The sequence below is a fragment of the Hylobates moloch genome, unplaced genomic scaffold (assembly GCF_009828535.3).
Source record: "Hylobates moloch isolate HMO894 unplaced genomic scaffold, HMol_V3 SCAFFOLD_13, whole genome shotgun sequence".
NCBI classification, from domain to species: Eukaryota; Metazoa; Chordata; class Mammalia; order Primates; family Hylobatidae; genus Hylobates; species Hylobates moloch.
In genome coordinates, this window is record NW_026652288.1 from 33,134,954 (window position 1) to 33,155,441 (window position 20,488).

General features: G+C 42.4%; 1 protein-coding gene across 6 annotated transcripts in view; it reads left to right on the plus strand.

Moving 5' to 3' along the window:
* Nucleotides 1–19,790, plus strand: part of LTBP1 (latent transforming growth factor beta binding protein 1) — a 462,412-nt gene extending 442,622 nt beyond the window's left edge. For all 6 annotated transcript variants that reach the window (XM_032172648.2, XM_032172650.2, XM_058426675.1 and 3 more), the window contains 3 exons: nucleotides 8,922–9,044; nucleotides 16,822–16,971; nucleotides 18,787–19,790. In XM_032172648.2, coding sequence (XP_032028539.1) covers nucleotides 8,922–9,044; nucleotides 16,822–16,971; nucleotides 18,787–18,968 — 455 coding nt within the window. In that variant the 3' untranslated portion in view covers nucleotides 18,969–19,790. The remainder of the gene's footprint in view (nucleotides 1–8,921; nucleotides 9,045–16,821; nucleotides 16,972–18,786) is intronic.
* The last annotated feature ends 698 nt before the right edge of the window (nucleotides 19,791–20,488 follow it).

A 20,488-nucleotide genomic window follows, 5' to 3' on the forward strand; every position in this document is an offset into this window, starting at 1 on the left:
ATAAAAGAATGTTTTCTGTTTAAAATCATAGAATATGCAAGCTAAAAAGGACCTTCGAGATCATCTAGTCTTATTGCCTCATTTTGCCAGTTAAAGTTAGATGAATTCCAGAGTTAACATATTAAATATTTCCCCTCCTGTATTTTTTGTTTCTCTTGACTTTTTAAAAATTGCAGTGAACTTCACAGAACATGAAATTAAGCACTCTAAAGTGAACAATTTAGTGGCATTTACTACACTGACGATGTAATGCAACCTGCCCTTTATTCTTAAGCACATGCTTAGTTCCTGTTTTTAAATAATTCTTACTTGGTTAGTGAAAAAAAAAGTACTTTGTATGTATAATTAAAAAAAATTTCAGCTTGTCAGATTGTTGCTTCAGAGTGGTATTTAAAGAGCAGGAAAGGGGAAATGAAGTGGTTTACCTGTCCTTGCAGCTCAAAAAATATGAAGTAGATCAGTTTGGAAATTTAACATGTTGAATACTCTTTTCATTTGCCTCTTTGTTTATTGTGTTGTTCAGTCTTGTCTCTTATCAATTTTAGAAGCCTCATTCCTGATTTCCTCTGAAATTACCTGGATGTAAGACTTAATATATTTCCTATACCCCAGATACATTGGCAATTATTATTTTAAGGTTATTGTATGTGGCATAGTTTAATACTATTACAATAGTATAAATGTTTGAATCCAGGTTTTAAAATGCAAAGGGAACCACTATTTTTTTGGCATTTCTATCCAACAAATCTCTTTTTTCATTTTGTCTTGCTAAATAAACAGCAGTCTGTTGGGAAACTCTGGGAGTAACTAAAATGAGAAGGGTAACATTAGGTGAAGGTTGGGAGTGGGGAGAACGTGGTTGGTCTATGGCCCGTGAGTCTCCTTAGAGTATTAACATTTACAGGAGTCCCGCAGAATATAAACCTTGCCAAGACTTTAGACTTCATTACTTTCCTGTCCTCGACAAGTACGATTTAATTGAACATTAAGCAATTTGATCTCTTTCACCTAATAAATCGAGCAAATTCAATAAACATAAATCCTGCTAATGATGGAGCTGCCCCTGGTGGAGCTGAGCTCATCAGCATTCATGGTTATTACTCTCCCTGGAATTTTAGTCACAAATGCTTATTTCTGAACTAAGTGCTTACCTGGTGCTTAAGGTCTAGGGAGTGTATTTAATAATCTTTTTCCCGGGGTTTCAGAAGGGCAGCTAGGGAGCAGAAAGAACATGGTTTGGCAAATAGACCGCTTTAGGTTCAAATCCCTCACCTGACCTTGGGCAAGGCAAGTTATGCTATTAAAAAGTGTAGTTTTCTTATTGGAAACAAAAGGAGCTAATTACAATTATTTCATAGAGTTCTGAGTTTTAAATGAAACAGTGTATGCAAAAGTAGTGTCTGGTGCATAGGAACTTAATAGTGCATGTTAGTTAACTCTCGTGTTTTTAATTGTTCGGTAGCCTGCATCTACAGCAGTTAGCTCCCTACTGCTTTCTTTTTTTTTTGAGACAGAGTCTCGCTCTGTTACCCAGGCTGGAGTGCAGTGGTGCAATCTCGGTTCACTGCAACCTCCGCCTCCCCAGTTCAAGCAATTCTCCTGTCTCAGCCTCCCAGGTAGCTGGGACTACAGGTGCACGCCACCACGCCCGGCTAATTTTTGTATTTTTGGTAGAGACAGGGTTTCACCATATTGTTCGGGCTGCTCTCGAACTCCTGACTGCAGGTGATCCCCCGCCTCGGCCTCCCAAAGTGCTGAGATTATAGGCATGAGCCATGGTGCCCAGCCTAGCTTCCCTAATGCTTTCTTATCTATTATACATGCTGATGACTCTCTCTGAGTTACCTTCCTTCCTCTTCTACCTGGTTAACCTCCTGGCTACAGATGGTGTTTTCAAGCTGAAGCCTTTCCCAGCTCTTCCAGGATGACTTTAGTCATTGTCTCTGTGATCCTGATAAGTTATTGCATGTGCCCTGATTGACTATCGTCACATCTTTCCGTACTCTCAAGCCCCAGCCTGTCCGTAATATTCTCGGCCTTTGGTTATAGGAATGCATCAGCCAGTCAGTCACCAAATGAAGCAATGAATGAATCACTTTTAATAGAGCTAAGGCAAAGAGTACCTTAATTCCATGTAATAAATGGAGAAAGTAAGGCTCAAAGAAACGTGTCCAGACCAAGGAACTAGGAAGTGGAGAAACAAGGACTAGAACCCAAGTCTTTGGATTCCAAGTGTTTGCAGTGTATCCGATTTTGCATCACAACACCACATACTTTAGTTTCAGGGAAGGAGTGTTGCTGCCTATTCACCAGAGACTGTGAGCAGTAATGTATTCTGGGATAAAGAGCAGGACACACACCCAGGCAGACATCCAGTCTCACAGTATTGTGGCAATACCCACAGGGGTCTCTCTTCCACCGTTCTTTACTGGTACAGAGTGGCATGTTCTGTAAATGGCCAACATTTTTCTAATTTCATAGCTTTTGCTAATTTCATTTAAAAAAAAGTGCCCATTGGCTGGGCGCAGTGGCTTATGCCTGTAATCCCAGCACTTTGGGAGGCCGAGGCAGGCAGATCACGAGGTCAGGAGCTCAAGACCAGCCTGGCCAACATAGTGAAACCCCGTCTCTACTAAAAATACAAAATTAGCCTGGCATGGTGGCGCACATCTGTAGTCCCAGCTACTCGGGAGGCTGAGGCAGGAGAATCACTCGAACCTGGGAGGTGGAGATTGCAGTGAGCCGAGATTGCACCACTGCACTCCACCCTGGGTGACAGAGCGAGACTCCATCTCGGGGGAAAAAAAAAAAGAAAAGTGTCTATTATAATGCTGGCTTATCAGTCACTGGAGGAGACAGTCATTTCATTCTCTTTATCTCCTCCCTCTGTTTCCTAGTTGTGTGTTTTAAACACCATTGTCATTAATCCATGTTTAAACCTTTAAGAAAAATACCTGGTCTAGAAATTGTAGTAGCATGTGACCTACTTTTCTGTGTCTTTCTCTCTCTCTCTTTTTTTTTGGATGGGGTCTCACTCTGCTCAGGCTGGAGTGCAGTGGCACAATCACAGCTCCCTGCAGCCTGGACTTACCGGGGCTCAGATGATCCTCTAGTCTCAGTGTGCCACTATGCCCAGCTAATTTTTGAATATTTTTTTGTAGAGACAGAGTTTCACGATGTTGCCCAGGCTGGTCTCAAACTCCTGGGCTCAAGTGATCTGCCCACCTCAGCCTCCCAAAGTGCTGGGATTACAGGCGTGAGCCACTGCGCCCAGCCCTGACCTGTTTTTCTTAATGCATGAGAATTGGTCCTTGTTTCTCTTATATTTGAAAATAACACAGTTCAAACTTCAGAGCATTGCATTTTTAGCCCCGATGTGTGCAAAACGAAATTGCAACCTCTCTACCATTTCTAAAAACAGCTGAATTTAATTTGCCTCAGTTAGAACTAAAACTTTACCTCCTGGTCTCCTCACATGCCAGGGTAGCATTGTGACATGTGACTGTCCAGACTGCCCTGCACATGTGTCTGTCATCAAGAATGGAGATTTCTTATAGTAAGGATATGGTAATGTTCCTGCCATTGCTGCCAACAGCAGTGGCCCCACACCCATGGGCTCCAGGGGATAATTTTTAAACCTTTTCTTTTTTCAATTTAAGATGAAAAGCAACAGCATTTGTCATATGAGTCAGCCATGCCAGGGAAATTAGTGTGATCAATGGCCCGGATCTTGTTTAGACCACTTAGCGACAGTGTCCCATAGCATCCCTTGTGTATCTTTCATAGCTTTGATCAAGAGCTAAGCATTTGGCCGGGCACGGTGGCTCACGCCTGTAATCCCAGCACTTTGGGAGGCCGAGGTGGGTGGATCACGAAGTCAGGAGATCGAGACCATCCTGGCTAACACAGTGAAACCCCATCTCTACTAAAAATACAAAAAATTAGCCGAGCAAGGTGGCGGGCGCCTGTAGTCCCAGCTACTCAGGAGGCTGAGGCAGGAGAATGGTGTGAACCCTGGGGGGCGGAGCCTGCAGTGAGCGGAGATCGCGCCACTGAACTCCAGCCTGGGTGAAAGAGCAAGACTCCGTCTCAAAAAAAAAAAAAAAGAGCTAAGCATTTGCGCTTGGGGCATGGGGAATGCAGTGGGTCAGGGGAGGGTCTTTTAGGTGTGACTGTTTCCATTTCCTGTTCATTTCACATTGGTATTTGGCTAGATTCCAGATGGACACATTGTATGGGGTCTTAAATGGGATTGCCTCCAAAGTGCACCTCTCAGGGCAAGCCCTGCTAAGCAAAATCTTTTCCTCTGCACCAAGCCCCAAACAAGGAGGTGACTATTGTTCTTGATGCACGTAAGTGAAGGGTGTTTTGGAGAAAGAGAAAGATTCTGAGGACAGAAAATGTGTTCATCTCCACATGTTGAGCTGGATGAAGTAGCAGCCAAGAGTTTCTCGTGGGAAGTTATGGAAATAGTTCAGGGATCTGCTATTCTTGGGCTCTGTACTCTCAGCCAACCACAGTTCATGCAGTTCCCCAAGCTGGACTGTAGCAGTGACCTAGTCATCGAGATAACCAAGGCCAAGCACCTCCAAGCTACAGTGGGCTCTGCTTGTGGCTTGGGGTGCCCAGAGGCCCAGCACATGCTAGAAATTTGCCTGTACTGAGATCCTAAAGAGGATGACTTGCCCAAGACATCAAAATATTTCCTGATATTTCCATTGCTTTCCTGAAAGATGGTGAAATCCACTTCTATAAACCTACTCTCTTCTATTAACTTATTCTCTATGTAAGACATTTCTGATTTAGGCTTATATTAAAAATTCTTGGACATCAGTTTTTCCCCTGTACTTTGAGTTCTGATGATCTAATGTTAAAATGTGCTATTGTTCATACTTTATCACTGTGCAACCAAGTAATTAAATTTACCAAGGCAGTCAACAGTTTTGTGCCTTGTTTGAGAGGAAGTCTAGGAAGACTTCTCTATTTACTGAGCTAGTTTCCCTCTACCTATTTAAAAACTCCAAATAGTCTTGAAACGAGACTTAAAAACACCCATGGCCCGTTCTTCCATTGCTCTTAATTTACTGCACAATTATTTGCCTGTTGACCACGGCTTTTGCGTTTTGTTAACATTAAAATGTAAATCACTCACTCATTATAATACTGTCTTTAAAAAAAAATCTTCATTTATTTCCAAATGTTCACTAGGGACTTAGTGATGTCACCCACAAGAAAAGGTTGGATTCTCCATTTTCTTGGTGCTTCAAATTTTTAAAATAGTTTCACAACACTATCTCATTTTTTTACATGTCAATAACACAGATGTAGACAAACAAGAACTCTTGTTCCTGTGTTACAGATGTGGAAACTGAGGCTTGCCCAAAACTGCTAAGCTGGGAAGTAAGTGGTGCAATCCGGACTTGAGCCCTAGCTTCCACCTCCGAAGCCCATGTTCTTCCCATTACCCCACGATCCTGGCCAAGAATCAGGGCAGATGTGCATGATGGGAAGGGCGGCGTGGATGGATTAGGACAGACCTGTGCAGGCTCCCAGAAAAATAACTCAAAATACATTTCCTGTGATGACGGGACTTTAGCACATCTTCAGATACAAAATAGAAGACGTGGTGCAGAAAGGATGTTTTGATCACTGACCAAAACTATCTTGGAGCTTAGAATGTGAATGTGTTAGAGAAAAGTGAAGCAGCAAAGGGCAACACGCTCTAGCATTTTAAGAGGAAAAAACACATGGCAGGGGAAGAAAGGAAAGGAAGGAGGACGTGGAATATCCCAGAAGTACCTCCCCCAACCCATTACCCTCCACTGCCCGCTTCCCTAGCCTTGGTCTAGTCAGAAGACTTCTTTAGGAACCATTTGGTAGTCCCAAAAAACAACTTAGTTTTCTTTCTTGATGCCTTTGGGTACATGCTTTTAAAAATTAATCCAAAATTCTGCAACATAATTTCTACGTACCCACTTAGTTTCAGTTCAGGTCCGCCTTTTGCAGGGAGCTGTTCCTAAACATTGCATAGGAACAGGAATCTGTCCTTCCTCTTCACCCTCACCTTCAGTCCTTTCCTCTGGCATTGCTGTAGAGTGACAGCTTAGAGACTCAAGCCCATCTCATTTCTTTGGTGGAGGAAGCGTGTTTAGGGGAGTGCACTGGATTGAAGGTGGCTGCCCTGGCCAGCCCCTGATCATGGCATTCGACATCCCTGGACCTCAAGTCTCAGCAAGGCTTCTCTGACAGCCAACAGGCATCAGCAGGATGCTCAGCCACCTCTGGATTTCGCTTTGTAAAATAAGTACCTGGGCCAAGCACGGCAGCTCACACCTATAATCCCAGCACTTAGGGAGGCCAAGGTGGTAGGATCACTTGAGCCTAGAAGTTGAGACCAGCTTGGGCAACATAGTGAGACCCTGTCTCTACAAAAACTAACAAAAATTAGCCAAGTTTGGTAGCTCATGCCTGTAGTTCCAACTACTCAGGAGGCTGAGGTGAAAGGATCGCTTGAGCCCAGGAGTTTGAGGCTGCAGTGAACCACGATACCACAATGGTGCCACTGCATTCCAGCATGGGTGGCAGAGCGAGACCCTTTTTTTTTTTTTTTTTTTTTTTTTGAGACGGAGTCTCGCTCTGTCACCCAGGCTGGAATGCAGTGGCGCAATCTTGGCTTACTGCAACCTCTGCCTCCTAGGTTCAAGTGATTCTCCTGCCTCAGCCCCCTGAGTAGCTGGGACTATAGGTACGCGCCACCATGCCCAGCTAATTTTGTATTTTTAGTAGAGACAGGGTTTCACCATGTTGGCCAGGATGGTCCCCGTCTCTTGACCTCATGATCCACCCACCTTGGCCTGAGGCATGAACCACCGTGCCCGGCCGACCCTTTCTTTAAAAATAAGTACCAGAATTAAATCATTTTTAACATCTCCTCTAGATCACAACAGTGGCTTCAATATAAAATATGGAACAAGTCTGTCTTTCAGATGTACAACAAATGTATATAAAAAATAATGGGAGAAGATGACCTCAGCTCTTGAAACTTGTAAACATTTCAGCAATCTTGCTCTCGCAAAGAAATCCTTAATTCTGCGTTTTCAAACTTTAAGCAGAACTGACAGCCATTTGTGCTCTCTCTGTTTGAAGTAGTTCTTTTCTTTTGAGTCAAGAATCTTTTTCCAGGTTCGGCTATTTCCTTAATGAAATTAATATTTCACACAGAATGGTTTCATGCAAAAGTGCTGGGACGTCTGGAGTCTGGATGTTGTTCCTGGAATGCTTCCACATAAGGAGAATTTTAGACAGGGGCAGCCAGAATCCTACCCTATCCAGTGGTTCAAGGTCTTTTCTGGCCTTACACTTGCTTTGGGCAGTTCTCAGAATGTGTGTGTGCACGTGTGCACAAGCATACACACACACCTTTGATTCGTCTCCCTCATTCCTCCAGTCATTTAAGTAGGAGCTGATAAAAGAAAGCCTTCAGGGTTCACAGTATTGCCTTGGTGGGTTTTTGTTTGTTTGTTTGTTTGTTTTTTTGTATATTGCAAGAATAAACACAATAGAGGAAAATTCCAGACAAATGTGGCCATGGCCTTGCGTGACAATAGAGGAAAATTCCAGGCAAGTGTGGCCATTGCCTTGTGTGACTGCCCCACTCCTGTCCATCTGGGCCTGTAGCCTTGCCTGCACCTCACAGTCCTAACAGAGCTGTTGACATCCGTGGAGCCCCAGAATTTCACCAACTGCTAGATGTATCTTTGGAAAGTGTATTTTGTGGAACATACTCAGAACATGAGGCTGTCCTTTCCACAGCTTTCCTCCCTGGACCTTCTCAATAACTCTGTTCTTAAATGTAGGCAAGAGCCTGGGATCATGAAAAGCATTGAAACCTCAGTAACCCCAGGACAAGTGGAGAACCAAAATCCCGTGCACTGGTGGGTCCTTGGGGGAGGAGTAAAGGGGAGTCCAGGAGTCAGAGGGCCATGGGGCTGACCCAGTGTGGAACAGCAGTATGGCCTCAGGAAGTGGAAACCACAGATGGGTCTAGCTGGGGTACAGAGATGGTAAGGACAGGAATTCCAAAGGAGCTGAGATCATTGCAGGAGAGACATGTGAAAACTGTGCACTCTGGAGCTTCATTTCTGACTTCAAATCAGATTCTGCCATGTGGCAGCTGTCATGTAACTTCTCTGTGCTTTTGTTTCCTCACTGGTAAAATGGAGATGGTAGAACCTCTTCATAGGATGGTGTGAGTGTTTTAGTGCATTGATGTGTATTAAGTGCTTAGAACGTATCTGGCACAGAGCAAGCATTATGTGACTGGTAGCTGTTGTTATTACTACCACTGCTGTTCTTATTATCGTGACTATTATGACTCTCAGCATTGCTATAATGCTATCCATAGAGACTGTAGAGTTATAATAGTGGCTACTAAATTTAAGCAGCATCCTTGCCTGGTGCTGTATCATTTTTGGACACCAGAGATATATTTATTCATGTCTCTACAGAGCGAAAAAGCACCTCTCTGTCAGAATGACTACTTTCTACTTTAAAAATGTTTTTGATGATTAACTCTTGATGGGTTTAGATAAAGCCATCCTTCCAAAAGGCCTGAAGCACTCTCAGATGGCTCCATTTTTTTCAGCTCTTTACTGCTCTGGGATGTGGTCTACCCACTGTTAAGCTAATATTTTTGATCTTCAATTTGGAACCTTAATTATGCTCTACAGCAGTCATTGTACTTGGATGTATAAAATTCCCTTCAAAAGATATTCAGACACTTTCTAGGCTCAGTGGTACGCAGGAGATGGAGACACACGTGGAAGGGTGTGCTGGCAGATTCCCATTGCTCTGAGCTGTGAGGGGTGGGGCAGATGCGAGCGAACAGTGATGGGGCCTCATGCTGCTTGTCCACTCCTTAGATGACTATGCTCAGCTGTGTAACATCCCCGTGACGGGACGCCGGCAGCCATATGGACGGGACGCCTTGGTTGACTTCAGTGAACAGTATGCTCCAGAAGCCGATCCCTACTTCATCCAAGACCGTAAGCAAAACAACCTTGTTCCTTTGATACTAAGTTGTGGTTGAAGATTAATCAGTGGCCCTCAAAATGTAATGGCAACTTGTTAGCAATGTCGCATTTCTGGTCCCACCCCAGACCTGCTGATCAGAAAGTCTAGGGTGGGACCCAGCCATCTTTGTTTCACAAGGGCAGTCCTTCTGCACGGGTGAGTCTAAGAACCACTGCATCATTCGTGAGCCGAGATCACACCACTGCACTCCAGCCTGGGCCACAAAAGCGAGACCCTATCTCAAAACAAAACAAACAAAAAGAACCATTGCATTTGATGAATAGTCTTGCTGGTGGGGGTACTGTTATATTTATTTTTCTTAAAGTTTTGAGATGGAGTCTCACTCTGTCACCCAGGCTGGAGTGCAGTGGCACGATCTCAGCTCACTGCAACCTCCGCCTCCCGGGTTCAAGCGATTCTCCTGCCTCAGCCTCCTGAGTAGCTGGGATTGCAGGCACGCACCACCATGCCCAGCTAAATTTTGTATTGTTAGTAGAGACTGGGTTTCACCATGTTGGTCAGGCTGGTCTTGAACTCCTGACCTTGTAATCCACCCATTTTGGCCTCCCAAAGTGCTGGGATTACAGGGATGAGTCACCGTGCCCAGCCTGTCATTATAATTTCTATAACAAAATCTTTTCTCTTTTAAGTGGTGGACTAGTTTGAGGGCCAAGATTTCCATGAGAGCCCAGTTGCATTGCAGCCTTTTTTTTCCTACAGGGAAATGCAAATGTTAACTGTACAAGTTGATCATTATTATAAGTGTTTTAGAGTAGGAGGTAAGAAAAGAATTGCCCTTTTGGTCAGAAATGACTTTTTAAAATACATTGGTGAGGGGATTTATGGAGTAAGAAATAATGTGTGCCAACTTTTCCTGGGTTAGTGAGCACAGCTTTCATGGGGGAGATGGGAGTGTGTATCTGCAAATTGTGATCCCTTTTAGAACGTAAATGCTGTGTGAGGAAGCCTACAAACACACAAGCTCAAATCAGACTTTTTAAATACTGACAATTTGAAGTCTGAAACAGCAGGAGGTCCACAATGAAATATTAGTAGATAGTAGATAGTCTCACTTCAAGAACAAGAACAGGAAAACGCCCATTTCGAGAGCCTCATCCACAGCTCACAAAGGGGCCATCCTCACATGTGTAGCTTCACCACAAATTTTTTTTTTTTTTTTTTTTGAGATAGGGTCTCGTTCTGTTGCCCAGGCTGGAGTGCAGTGCCATGATCACAGCTCACTGCAACTCTGCCTCCTGGGCTCAAGCGATCCTCCCACCCCAGTCTCCCAAGTAGCTGGGACTACAGGCATGCGCCACTATGCACAGCTAATTTTTGTATTTTTTCCATGGCGGGGGGGTTCACCATGTTGTCCAGGCTGGTCTCGAACTCCTGGACTCAAGTGATTCACCCACCTCGGCTTCCCAAAGTGCTTACAGGTGTGAGCCACCATGCCTGGCCTGCACCACATTTTTAAGATAGGTAATTGCTGCCGACCAAGGAGTTTGACTTAGGACTTTAGAGAAAAATGCAGTGAAGCTTTTTTCTCTCCTGGGCCCCGTCACCTGTGCACGAAGCGTCCTAGCCAGGACCCAGTTCTGGGGCAACAGCATGAGATTTCTAGTTGAATTTAGGAGTTACTTCAGTTCTGCATCAAGAGCTTTTATTTTTTTGTACTTCCCTTCTCTTTCTCTTTTCCCTTTCTCTCCCTTCTTCATTCCCTCCTTGTCCTCCCTTCCCCCCCACCTTTTTCTTTGAAGGATGTAGTGTATTGATCATCTGGTAGAATTAAAAATGTTTTAAAATGTCCATGATAAGAACATTCCATTAGTCCAGCTAAGCTGATTAACACACACCTGTGTAACTCCCACCCAGGTCAGGAGCAGTGCCAGCCTCCAGAAGGCCCCTGGCGCCCCTTCCCACCCCCCTCCCTAGGGTAACCACTATCCTGACTCCTAACACCATAGATGAACAACACTCTTTCTTTTCATCCACAGCACATAACCATGCAGCTCTTTATGAAATGGACCAGAATGCACTCACAGCTACAAGACTGTGCACTTAGGGTTTGATGCTTCTCTGTATATGTTACGGGTCAGTAAACGTTTACTTAAGAAAAAAGGAAGGGAGAAGAATTATTAAGGTTGAAAGAAAGCCCAGCTTGCCCCATAAATCAGGAATACCAGGTTAAGTCTATATGCAACTCTGACAATCCCGTGGCTTACAGCTTTCCTCCCTAGACCTCCTCAAAAACTCTGTTCTTAGATGTAAGCAAGAGCCTGGGATCATGAAAAGCATTGAAACCTCAGTAACCCCAGGACAAATGGAGAACCAAAATCCCAGGCACTGAGGGGTCCTGAGAGTCTACAAGTCAGAAGCCTCTATGGCATTATAGTTTGGATTCCAGGAATTTTCATGTTGAAATGTCTGGCTTATGTACCTTCTTTTTAATGCTGGCATTGCTTTAAAGCTCTTTTTTAAATTTACTACAAATGTTAAGAAATAAACATGTTGGTGTCACATCAATCTCCTATTTAGCAACATAGGAAATTGAGATGCAGTTCCAAGACCTCCAGCTTGGACAGTGTAATGGCCTTTACATTTCTTACAAGTTGCAGAGAAATATTTCCCCCTTCCCAGCCAGTTTTCTGACCTCCAGCAAGGGCTTTTGGAGCCTGCTGCAAAAATGATCGTGTTGGGTAGGTAGTAACATAGACGGAGGCTGAGTGAGGTTTCTTATCGCCTTTATGGTTCATCATCTCTGTTACCTTTAGGGAGAGCAGTACTTCTAAAACTGGAATTTACTTGAGCAGAGAATAGGCAAACGTTTTTTTCTGTAAAGGGCCAGGTAGTACATTTTTTTTCTTTTTTGAGACAGAGTCTTCCTCTGTTGCATAGGCTGGAGTGCAATGGTACAATCTTGGCTCACTGCAACCTCCACTTCCTGGGTTCAAGTGATTGTACCTCAGCCTCCTGAGTACCCCTGGGATTATAGGCATGCCCCACCATGCCCGACTAATTTTTGCATTTTTAGTAGAGATGGAGTTTCACCACGTTGGCCAGGGTGGTCTTGAACTCCTAACCTTGTGATCCACCTGCCTCGGCCTCCCAAAGTGCTGGGATTACAGGTGTGAGACACCGCACCCAGCCCAGATGGTAAAGTTTGTAGGTTTTGCAGGCCATATGGTTTCTGTTGTAGGTATTCAACTCTGCTATAGTTTCACAAAAGCAGCCCTAAATAGCACAGCAGCAAATGGGCGTGGCTGTGTTTATTTACAAAAATAGGTAGCAGGCCAGATTTGGACCAGAGACTGTAGTGTCCTGACCTGTTTTAGAGTCCTGAAGAAGTATTTTGGGGAGCCTGCCTGATGTGTGGGGAGTTTCAAGTTTTACTTTTTATGTTTTAATTTCTGTAATAATAAAAAATGTATTAGCTATGAAGTAAAAATGATTTTGCTGTGATACATGGGATCTGAAAATATTGTCATAGATTAAGTCTTTATTTTTTGTACGTGTTTCTTAACTGGCTTTGAGTATGTGGTGTCACTTTTTTTTTTTTTGAGAATTGGAGTCTCACTATATTGCCCAGGCTGGTCTTCACCTCATGAGCTCAGGAGATTCTCCTGCCTCAGCCTCCTGAGTAGCTGGGACTCTTGTTCTCCTTTAGAGTTTTAAAATGGGCCTGCCATGGATGTATTACTCGATTTTTTTTTTTATGGCACAAATTTTTTGAACTTGTAGGTTCAGGGGTACATATAAAGGCTTGTTACATAGGTAACATGTCATGGGGGTTTGTGGTACAGATTATTGCATCACCTAGGTATGAAGCCCAGTACCCAATAGTTACCTTTTCTGCTCCTCTCCCTCCTCCCACCCTCCACTAGTGTCTGTTGTTTCCTTCTTTTTGTGTGTGTGTGGTATTTGGTTATATGAGTAAGTTCTTTTTTTTTAAAATTTTTTAATTATACTTTTAAGTTCTAGGGTACATGTGCACAACGTGCAGGTTTGTTACATATGTATCCATGTGCCATGTTGGTGTGCTGCACCCATTAACTCGTCATTTACATTAGATGTATCTCCTAATGCTATCCCTCCCCCGACCCCACGACAGACCCTGGGGTGTGATGTTCCACATCCTGTGTCCAAGTGTTCTCATTGTTCAATTCCCACCTATGAGTGAGAACATGCGGTGTTTGGTTTTCTGTCCTTGCGATAGTTTGCTGAGAACGATGGTTTCCAGCTTCATCCATGTCCCTACAAAGGACATGAACTCATCATTTTTTATGGCTGCATAGTATTCCATGGTGTATATGTGCCACATTTTTTAATCCAGTCTATCATTGTTGGACATTTGGATTGGTTCCAAGTCTTTGCTATTGTGAATAGTGCCACAATAAACATGCATGTGCATGTGTCTTTATAGCAGCATGATTTATAAACCTTTGGGTATATACCCAGTAATGGGATGGCTGGGTCAAATGGTATTTCTAGTTCTAGATCCTTGAGAAATCACCACACTGTCTTCCACAATGGTTGAACTAGTTTACAGTCCCACCAACAGTGTAAAAGTGTTCCTAATTCTCCACATCCTCTCCAGAACCTGTTGTTTCCTGACTTTTTAGTGATGGCCATTCTAACTGGTGTGAGATGGTATCTCATTGTGGTTTTGATTTGCATTTCTCTGATGGCCAGTGATGATGAGCATTTTTTCATGTGTCTTTTGGCTGCATAAATGTCTTCTTTTGAGAAGTGTCTGTTCATATCCTTCACCCACTTGTTGATGGGGTTGTTTGATTTTTTCTTGTAAATTTGTCTTAAGTTCTTTGTAGATTCTGGATATTAGCCCTTTGTCAGATGGATAGATTGTAAAAATTTTCTCCCATTCTGTAGGTTGCCTGTTCACTCTGATGGTAGTTTCTTTTGCAATGCAGAAGCTTTTTAGTTTAATGAGATCCCATTTGTCAATTTTGGCTTTTGTTGCCATTGCTTTTGGTGTTTTAGACATGAAGTCCTTGCCCATGCCTATGTCCTGAATGGTATTGCCTAGGTTTTCTTCTAGGGTTTTTATGGTTTTAGGTCTAACATTTAAGTCTTTAATCCATCTTGAATTAATTTTTGTATAAGGTGTAAGGAAGGGATCCAGTTTCAGCTTTCTACATATGGCTAGCCAGTTTTCCCAGCACCATTTATTAAATAGGGAATCCTTTCCCCATTGCTTGTTTTTGTTAGGTTTTCCAATCAGATGGTTGTAGATGTGTGGCATTATTTCTGAGGGCTCTGTTCTGTTCCATTAGTCTATATCTCTGTGTTGGTACCAGTACCATGCTGTTTTGGTTACTGTAACCTTGTAGTATAGTTGGAAGTCAGGTAGCGTGATGCCTCCAGCTTTGTTCTTTTGGCTTAGGATTGACTTGGCAATGCAGGCTCTTTTTTTGTTCCATATGAACTTTAAAGTGGTTTTTTCCAATTCTGTGAAGAAAATCATTGTTGTTTCCTTCTTTGTATTCGTAAGTTTTTATCATTTAACTGCCACTTACAAGTGAGAATATGTGGTGTTTCGTTTTCTGTTCCTGCATTAGTTTGCTAAGGATAATAGCCTCCAGCTCCATCCATGTTCCTGCGAAAGTCATTATCTCATTCTTTTTTATGGCTGCCTAGTATTCCATGGTATATATGTACCATATTTTCTTTTTTATCCCCCAAACTTATGCCAAATCTCATTTAATCTTTACAAGGTAGAAAAGTGTTCATTCATTACAAAATACTTCCTACTGAGTGCAGGCATTGTGTTCAATGTTGGGTCTGCCATTCTACATAGCATCGTTTGTCTATTTTTAAATGAGGAACCTGTTTTCAGCAAAATCAAGTGACTTGGCCAGGGTCACAGGCATGAGCAGAAGACCCAGTTCCTCTGATTCAAATCCCATGGTTCATTTCCACAAAATAAACCTATAACTGAGTGGGGCTTTAGAGATCATAAAATTCAATGGTTTTACTTCATACGTGAGAAAAATAAGCTTTCTGCCCAAGTTTACAATGTACACATAGTGAAATGGGAGTGGGAACTCAAGTCCCCTAATACACAATAAGTGTATTGTTCTTACCTAAACAGATAATTTAAGATTCACTTATTGTATATTTTTTGGTCATCTTTAAAACCCACTTTCTTCTCTAAAGGGCATGCTCTAAAATTTATTCTTCACCTCTCTCCCCTCAGGGCACCTAATCTTAGAATATGAGAGAAACTCTGACCTAATTTGTCTCCATGTTGACCTCAGGCACTTTAGTCATTGTTGAAACTTCTTTGTTGTTGTTGTTAAGAGAAGTAACAAGTAAGTCTTTACTTCCTTGTTTAGAAAAAAAAAAAAAAGCTGGCTAAGTTGGTTACTTTTTGGTGATCGACGAGACCAAACTCCATATCCTTGTCCAATTCCTCCCAGTTAGACCTTATTGCCCTCCATAAGCAATGATATTTTGCTGTCCCCTGCAGTTCTACTGGAGAATTACTTGAAAAGCCCCCTAGAGAGTTCTAGCCATATTTTTTTTTTTTTTTTTTGAAGCTACTTTTTGGTACTGTTGGGAAGAGAGAGGAGATGAGAGGCAACATGACAGTGTGTTGGGGTCACTGTGGATTTCTGTTTAGAACTTTCCTCTGCAAAATGAGAGCTAAACACTCTTGATGTCTGGCTAAATTGTTTTTATATCACAAAAACTCTAAAGTCTAGCTCTGACTTGGTTTTAAGAGATCTAAACTATAAAAAGAGCCAAACAAGAGTTTCTTTGTTTCCTTAAAAGAAGACTTTTGGTTTTGTTTTTGTGTGTGTGTGTGTGTGTGTGTTTTGTTTGTTTGTTTTTTGACAGAGTCTCGCTCTGTTGCTCAGGCTGGACAGTGGCCGTGATCTCAGCACACTGCAACCTCTACCTCTTAGGCTCAAGCGATTCTTCTGCCTCAGCCTCCCGAGTAGCTGGGATTACAGGCGTCCACCACCATGCCCAGCTAATTTTTTGTATTTTTAGTAGAGACCGGGTTTCACCATGTTGGCCACGCTGGTCTCGAACTCCTGGCCTCAGGCGATCTGCCCGCCTCAGCCTCCCAAAGTGCTGGGATTATAGACATGAGCCCAGACTTTGGGTTTTCCAAACACAAGTATGATGTTCTTTCTCATTTATCAGGATGTTTTGAGGCGCTTTTATTGAATTTTTCCTTTGATCCCCTGGGAGCCCTTTTGTAAGGCTCATCCCGTAGCCAGAGCAAACAAACACATGGCAAAGCCAGCCTGCTTCTCTCTGATCTTACAAACTCCAGCTGAAAATGTATTGCCTCACACTCTTACGGACCTTCTTAGCAAATGCTTACTAGACTCCGACAGTGAATGCTGTTGGTTCTGTCCTGAGAGTCTGACATTTGCCCTACTGTGAACTCAGGAAGTTTGGAACTTTGGATGAACACTTTTAATAATGAAGAGCAAAAACAAAAACCATATTTGCTTTCTCATTTTATGTGATTTTAACATAGAATATCAGAATTCAAAATATGAGACTACTCTGCACAAAACATACAAAATTTTTTATTTTTATATTATTTTACACAGCAACATTCAGTATTTCTAATGCTAACTTTAAGATGTCTGAAATATATATGGACATATATGTGTCTATTTAGAAAACGAACCATCATCTAAATATCATTTAAAAAATGATATGGGAAGTTGAGAAGGTCTAACTTAGCTTCTGCCCTTTCCTTTCCAGGTTTTCTAAATAGCTTTGAGGAGTTACAGGCTGAGGAATGCGGCATCCTCAATGGATGTGAAAATGGTCGCTGCGTGAGGGTCCAGGAAGGTTACACCTGTGATTGCTTTGATGGGTATCACTTGGATACGGCCAAGATGACCTGTGTCGGTAAGAATGACGTGTGTTTTATGGGACATTAATTTTTTCCTGACACCCCAAGTCCATATCTCAGTCAGTAGAGAACATTTAAGATAGATTTGCTGAGTTTCAGTTTGGGAAGATGAGAAAAGTTCTGGAGATGTACATTAAGTACAGTATGAATATACTTAATGCCACTGGACTATATACTTAAAAATGGTTAAAATGGTAAATATGTCCTGTATATTTTACCACAATTCTTTTTTTTTTTTTTTTTCTTTTTTCCGAGATGGAGTTTTACTCTTGTCGCCCAGGCTGGAGTGCAGTGGGGTGATCTTGACTCATTGCAACTTCTGCCTCCCAGATTCAAGCAATTCTCCTGCCTCAGCCTCCTGAGTAGCTGGATTACAGGTGTGCGCCACCACGCCCAACTAATTTTGTAGTTTTAGTAGAGATGGGGGTTTCACCATGTTGGTCAGGATGGTCTTGAACTCCTGACCTCAGGTGATCTGCCCGCCTTGGCCTCCCAAAGTGCTAGGATCACAGGCGTGAGCCACCTCACCCAGCCTACCACAATTCTTTTTAAAAAGATAGAGTTGGTGTTTCATTTAGGAATCCATTTATCAATGAGGATTGAAAAAAAAAAAAAAAGAATCCAAATAGTGGTAAATATTGGAGGAAAGGCCAGAATATCCCAGATAATTACTTTGACTCAAATTTAGCTTTTGACTGTAGCAAGTAATGATTTCCTTGAACACTTACACTAGCATAAGGGAGTGTAGACATCTGCAAAAAATACAACTTCCTAGTAATCATTTGAATGAAACTCCTCCTGAAGCTGTCGTGTTGCCACAACTCTTACATTGAAAACAACAGGAAACATACATTTAACCTTCTCTGTGTGACCTAGTGTTGTCTTTCAGGGCCTGTTTGCCACAAGTTTTTCTTTTATTTTTCTTCTCCCTCTTTTTTTTTTTTTTTTTTTTTTGAGAAGGAGTCTCGCTCTGTCACCCAGGCTGGAGTGCAGTGGCATGATCTTGGCTCACAGTAAGCTCTGCCTCCCGGGTTCACGCCATTCTCCTGCCTCAGCCTCCCGAGTAGCTGGGACTACAGGCGCCCACCACCACACCAGGCTAATTTTTTTTTTTTTGTATTTTTAGTAGGGACGGGGTTTCACCGTGTTAGCCAGGATGGTCTTGATCTCCTGACCTCGTGATCCGCCCGCCTCGGCCTCCCAAAGTGCTGGGATTACAGGCTTGAGCTACCACGCCCCGCCTCTTCTCCCTCTTGAAGCAGTCCTTTTGCCGACTTTGCTTTTGTTAGTTTTAATCCGTGGTGTGTCTGTAAAATAGGTAACCTAGCTTCTTAACAGATGTTTCAAGTGAGTGAAAGCCTCAATGGGTCTCATGTAGAAAGAGGTCTGAGAATGTTACGGAAGGCTTTAGACAGGCTGTATGGAGAGGCCTCTGCATAGGTATCTGGTTCCTCTTGACAAATCTAGCAGTTCCTCCATACCTATGGGAAGGAATTTGGAAGTAATATAGTTCCTCTAACTTTCTTGAGGTTCTACTAGAAAATTTCAAGCTCACAAAATGCTCATGTTGTGCTAGATAACAGGGAAAGAAGTTCTAGAACCTCCCTGATAATCTACCTCTTTAAGATCTAAAAAAAAGTCACCTTTATCTTGTCTGTGATTGAAGCAATGACAAGAAAGCTTCCTTGGGGTGGTCGGGGGAAGGGCAGCATTCAGACTGCCTTGATGCCTCAGCTAAGCCTCAGGTAGGTTATGTGATCTCACAGAGCAATATCAAAGATTGTTTACCTGCATGGCTTGACTTATTGCAGATGTAAATGAATGTGATGAGTTGAACAACCGGATGTCACTCTGCAAGAATGCCAAGTGCATTAACACCGATGGTTCCTACAAGTGTTTGTGTCTGCCAGGCTATGTACCTTCTGACAAGCCCAACTACTGCACTCCGTTGAATACCACCTTGAATTTAGAGAAAGACAGTGACCTGGAGTGAAACAGAATCTACATAACCTAAGCCCATATACTCTGCACTGTGTAAAGGAAAAGGGAGAAATGTATTATACTTGAGACATTGCACCTACCCCGGAAGGCTGGAAATACAGAAACAGCATGGAGTTGCAAGTCCTCTGAAGACAGCGAGAGGATTTAGGATGAGCCCGACAGGTGTGGCAGACCAAATGGACATTTCTCTGAAAAACCAGTATATATAGTCTGTTCATATGTAAAATTCAATGGAAGAGAGGTGGAACAGTGCTGTTATTTTAAACAGAAGGTTGTATTATTATGTTGTTTTGTTTTTTTACTATTGCTTGATGAAATTTGGCATTTAAATAGTGGTGGAAATATTTTATATAATTTTCATTTTTTGGTTGTGCAGTTCCTTGGCTACTGTTTTACTTCAGTTTTTTTAAAATCTCAAATGAAAAAAGTCTTCGATAAAATATTGTTAAGCTGTATTATAAGTATTGTTACACAGGGTTATGCAATTCCTGGCCTGGAGCATTTTTGAAATTCAGATTGTCTGTCCTGTGGAGCGGGCAGTCATTTTGTTTCAAAACTTTGTATACACATTTGGAGAAAAGTACTTTATATTTTCAGTGTTTTGTCCGGTTTTTATGTCCATTCTTAGCCAAGCTGCTAGCAGGTGTCAATTGGATCCCTTTCCTTCATTGAAATGGAAGAGTTTATAAGCTTACGTTAGTATTGTAATATGTAAAGTAAGCCCAACAAAAAATTTTTAAAATTTGATGATCCCCAGTATATCTACCATTGTATGTTAAAGTGAAATAAATCACCATTTTTGTAGAAAAAATTCTACCTGAGAGTAATTGTCAATGAGTACATGTGTATAAGTTGTATCCCACTCTCCCCACTTTTATTTTTACCAGTGGTCTTCTGTTAATGTAGTGTCTTTTACAAGTTAATCATTAAATTTGTTAGATCTTGTTATGGGCTAAATTGTTTCCCCTAACATTCATATGTGGTAATTTTAACCTCTAATACTTCAGAAAGTGACTAGATTTGAAGATTGGATCTTTAATGAGGTAATTAAGGATAATGAGGTCATTGGGATGGCCCTAATCCAACATGACTGCTGTCCTTGTGTCACCCATAGAAGGTATCTGAATTACCAGTGGCGAATCCATATAGGTCTGCAGCAACCTCAATTCTTGCCTCCTCAGAAGAAAGAATTTGACTGAGGGGCATAAGGCAGAAAAAGAGATCAGGCAAGTTTCAGAGCAGGAATGGAAGTTTATTTAAAAAGGCTTTAGAGCAGGAAGGAAAGGAAAGTTCACTTGGAAGAGACACAAGTGGGCACCTGAAGGCCAAGTGCAGTGTTTAACCTTGAACCTAGCTAGGATTTTATAGGCTGGCCCCTTTCTGTGATTCTTCCCTTAGGGTGGGCTGCCTGCACACACAGCGCCCTCCTTACACTTGGGAAGTGAGCACACACAGTGTTGAGGAAGCTGTACACATGCCCATCTGAGGTTTCTTCCCTTTTCTGGTGGTGTG